Source organism: Peromyscus californicus, unplaced genomic scaffold (genome assembly GCF_007827085.1).
Source record: "Peromyscus californicus insignis strain IS unplaced genomic scaffold, ASM782708v3 Scaffold_1__1_contigs__length_55948999, whole genome shotgun sequence".
NCBI lineage: Eukaryota > Metazoa > Chordata > Mammalia > Rodentia > Cricetidae > Peromyscus > Peromyscus californicus.
The window spans coordinates 53,525,898-53,529,284 of record NW_026294492.1 but is presented as its reverse complement, the minus strand read 5'-3'; the positions used below and the strand labels follow the sequence as shown (position 1 = coordinate 53,529,284).

Genomic DNA, 3,387 nt, shown 5'->3' with positions numbered 1-3,387 from the left:
AAGCCCTGTTCCATCACCCAGGCCTTGTGCTCCCGGAGGCCGTAGGCCACGCCCCCTGCGGTATGGCCCCACCCCGAAGCCTTGCGCATGCTCTGTCGGTACCGGTCGCTGAACTTTGATTCAGAGCAAACCATTTTGATATCTACAGGGGGGCGGGTGGAGGAAGACCGGAAGTCGCTTCTCGGGCTCTGAGGACGGTGCTTGGCGGATCTCTCCGGCGTTGACACCCCTCGCCGCGGCGCTGGTTCCGCCCGGCCTGGTCACGTGGCCGCCAAGATGGCGGCGCCCAGGGGAGGCTGCGCGCGCGGCGGCTGCTGACGGGTCCTCGGTGTCCGTGGCCCCGCGACCCGCTTCGACGCGTCCCCGCGGCCGAGAGCACGGTGACGGCTGCCGGAAGCGCCTCCGGGGACTTCCGCTTCGAGGGTCTGGCTGCCCGGGACGGCCGCAGTGGTGCGTAGGCCGCCCTGGCCTCGGGTCTGCAGCGGTTCGCCGCCGGCTGACACTGCGGCGGGCGGACACGGGGTCTCGTGGCGCAGGCTAGCCCGCCCGCGCCCCGGTGCCTTCCCGCCTGCCCCGCCTGGTCGTCCTGTCTGTGACGCACCTGCCCAGACCCTCGGTGGCGTCCAGATGGCTGAGCGGGCCTTCCGCGTACCCGTGGATGTCAGGTCCCATGTCAATTCACCCACGAGAGAACGCGTCTTGTCAGGCCAGCGAAGTCCCGAGGGAGGAGCGCCAGGCTGGGGAGGGATGAAGTGTAAAGTCACGGGAGGATCAGCTAGGCGGCGATGAGATCCGTTTGCAATGGAGTTTCCAGCTCTGTCATCAGTGCGGTGTTGGAGCCCAGGAGGTGGCGTCACTGGGGGCATCCTCCGGGACCAGCTCCCAACTGGGGGCGTGACTCAGGCTTAGACCGGTTCCCGGGGCCGGGTGTCTGTCCGTGCCTCCGTCTCTGGCCTTGTGTGGAGCCTGGGGCAGGTACCCGGGGGGGGGGGGGGCAGCCGTGAGAGCCTGGGGCAGGTACCCGGGGGGGGGGGGCAGCCGTGAGAGCCTGGGGCAGGTACCCGGGGGGGGGGCAGCCGTGAGAGCCTGGGGCAGGTACCCGGGGGCAGCCGTGAGAGCCTGGGGCAGGTACCCGGGGGCAGCCGTGAGAGCCTGGGGCAGGTACGGGGGGGGGGCAGCCGTGAGAGCCTGGGGCAGGTACCCGGGGGCAGCCGTGAGAGCCTGGGGCAGGTACCCGGGGGCAGCCGTGAGAGCCTGGGGCAGGTACCGGGGGGGGGGGCAGCCGTGAGAGCCTGGGGCAGGTACCGGGGGGGGGGCAGCCGTGAGAGCCTGGGGCAGGTACCGGGGGGGGGCAGCCGTGAGAGCCTGGGGCAGGTACGGGGGGGGGGGCAGCCGTGAGAGCCTGGGGCAGGTACGGGGGGGGCAGCCGTGAGAGCCTGGGGCAGGTACCGGGGGGGGGGCAGCCGTGAGAGCCTGGGGCAGGTACCGGGGGGGGGGGCAGCCGTGAGAGCCTGGGGCAGGTACCGGGGGGGGGGGGGGAGCAGCCGTGAGAGCCTGGGGCAGGTACGGGGGGGGGGGCAGCCGTGAGAGCCTGGGGCAGGTACCCGGGGGCAGCCGTGAGAGCCTGGGGCAGGTACCGGGGGGGGGGGGCAGCCGTGAGAGCCTGGGGCAGGTACCGGGGGGGGGGGGCAGCCGTGAGAGCCTGGGGCAGGTACCGGGGGGGGGGGGGCAGCCGTGAGAGCCTGGGGCAGGTACCCGGGGGGGCAGCCGTGAGAGCCTGGGGCAGGTACGGGGGGGGGGGCAGCCGTGAGAGCCTGGGGCAGGTACGGGGGGGGGGGGGCAGCCGTGAGAGCCTGGGGCAGGTACCCGGGGGGGGGGGCAGCCGTGAGAGCCTGGGGCAGGTACCGGGGGGGGGGGGGCAGCCGTGAGAGCCTGGGGCAGGCAGGTAGCCTGGGGCAGGTACCGGGGGGGGGGCAGCCGTGAGAGCCTGGGGCAGGTACCGGGGGGGGGGGGCAGCCGTGAGAGCCTGGGGCAGGTACCGGGGGGGGGGGGGGCAGCCGTGAGAGCCTGGGGCAGGTACCCGGGGGCAGCCGTGAGAGCCTGGGGCAGGTACCCGGGGGGGGGGGCAGCCGTGAGAGCCTGGGGCAGGTACCGGGGGGGGGGGGGGCAGCCGTGAGAGCCTGGGGCAGGTACCGGGGGGGGGGGGGGGGGCAGCCGTGAGAGCCTGGGGCAGAAACCCTGGGCTGCTCAGGGGCGTGAGTGACCGCCTGCGGCCGAGCTGGCCGTGTTGAGCGCTCGGGGGAGGGTGGCGGCGGCCCTGGAGGTTTGGGGATCCAGGGCTGGGACGCGGGGTGTGCGGCGCAGCAGGGCCTCACCCTCCCGTTCTGTAGCAGGTTAAGGAACCGGCTCTGTGGAGCAGGGTAGGAGGCGGTCGCCATGGTGACGGAGCAGGAGGTGGAGGCCATAGGGAAGACCCTGGTGGACCCCACGCAGCCCCTGCAGACCCGCTTCCGGGCCCTGTTCACGCTGCGGGGACTCGGTGGCCCGCACGCCATCGCCTGGATCAGCCGGGCCTTCGAGGACAGCTCTGCCCTGCTGAAGCACGAGCTGGCCTACTGCCTGGGCCAGATGCAGGACCCGCGCGCCATCCCCGTGCTGGTGGGCGTCCTGCGTGACGCGAGCCAGGAGCCCATGGTGCGCCACGAGGCCGGTGAGTGTGGCGGCCACCCGTGTCCCGGCGCTGAGCCGGGCCCACATTGTGTCCCCTGGGCCCAAAGCCTGTTGTCGGCCGCCCGGGTCTGATGACACTTCCCGTGTGGTCCCAGCAGGCCAGCCTGGGGGTAAGGGTTCTGATTGGCCAGTGGGAGGCTGATGCTCAGCCGCTGCCTTGTCTGTCTTCTCAGGGGAAGCTCTGGGGGCGATCGGTAACCCGGAAGTTCTGGACCTCCTGAAGCAGTATTCCACCGACCCAGTGGTCGAGGTAGGAGACTGACTGACCCGGCCTGTCAGACCTGCTCTGGAGTCCGTGCCTGGTTGCCAGAGCGACCTCCTGGGAAAGGACGCTGTAGAGATGGGGCACGTGAAGCCGGGCAGGAGGGCAGGGCCACCCCCAAGCCCTCCCCATAGCTCTGGGCCCTCAGCCTGGAGAATCTGACCCCTGTCTGTTTTCTGCCTCTGGCCTGTGTGAGCCCTCACACACACACCCGCTGCACGCTCCTGTCACGGAGCAGGCGCTGTGTGGCCTTTTGTGTCTGGGTCCCACTAGGCACCGTGGCCCAAAAGGGCTCCACGCTGTGCTGTGTGTCAGAGCCTCCCTCCTGTTCATGGCTGAGTAATACTCCAGCATGTGAGGGAGGAACTCCGCATGTGTGTCTGTCCGTTACTCCT

The 3,387-nt window shown here is 71.6% G+C and overlaps 2 protein-coding genes across 7 annotated transcripts in view; one reads left to right on the top strand and one right to left on the bottom strand.

The window, feature by feature from the left end:
* Positions 1-335: 335 nt before the first annotated feature.
* Dohh (deoxyhypusine hydroxylase) lies at positions 336-3,381 on the top strand. Of its 6 annotated transcripts, none has more exons than XM_052747062.1 (3): positions 336-450; positions 2,391-2,710; positions 2,904-3,381. In XM_052747062.1, the coding sequence occupies exons 2-3, from the start codon at positions 2,437-2,439 to the stop codon at positions 2,990-2,992; spliced, it is 363 nt and encodes a 120-aa protein (XP_052603022.1). In that variant the 5' UTR covers positions 336-450; positions 2,391-2,436; the 3' UTR covers positions 2,993-3,381. The 6 variants fall into 6 exon arrangements, with proteins under 6 accessions (XP_052603022.1, XP_052603020.1, XP_052603021.1 ...); XM_052747060.1 differs by having other exon boundaries at positions 338-450; positions 2,394-2,710; XM_052747061.1 differs by lacking the exon at positions 336-450 and adding an exon at positions 553-665 and having other exon boundaries at positions 2,394-2,710.
* Positions 3,006-3,387, bottom strand: part of LOC128115156 (nuclear factor 1-like) — a 13,598-nt gene continuing 13,216 nt past the window's right edge. Inside the window, exon 3 of the mRNA XM_052745652.1 lies at positions 3,006-3,062. Coding sequence (XP_052601612.1) covers positions 3,006-3,062 — 57 coding nt within the window. The remainder of the gene's footprint in view (positions 3,063-3,387) is intronic.

What these genes read in the sequence shown, in the direction of transcription:
- Dohh (XM_052747062.1), top strand. Translation starts at nt 2,437, where the DNA reads ATGGTGACGGAGCAGGAGGTGGAGGCCATAGGGAAGACCCTGGTGGAC. An exon ending in CATGGTGCGCCACGAGGCCG is followed by an intron (nt 2,711 to 2,903) that starts GTGAGTGTGGCG and finishes CTGTCTTCTCAG; the next exon opens with GGGAAGCTCTGGGGGCGATC.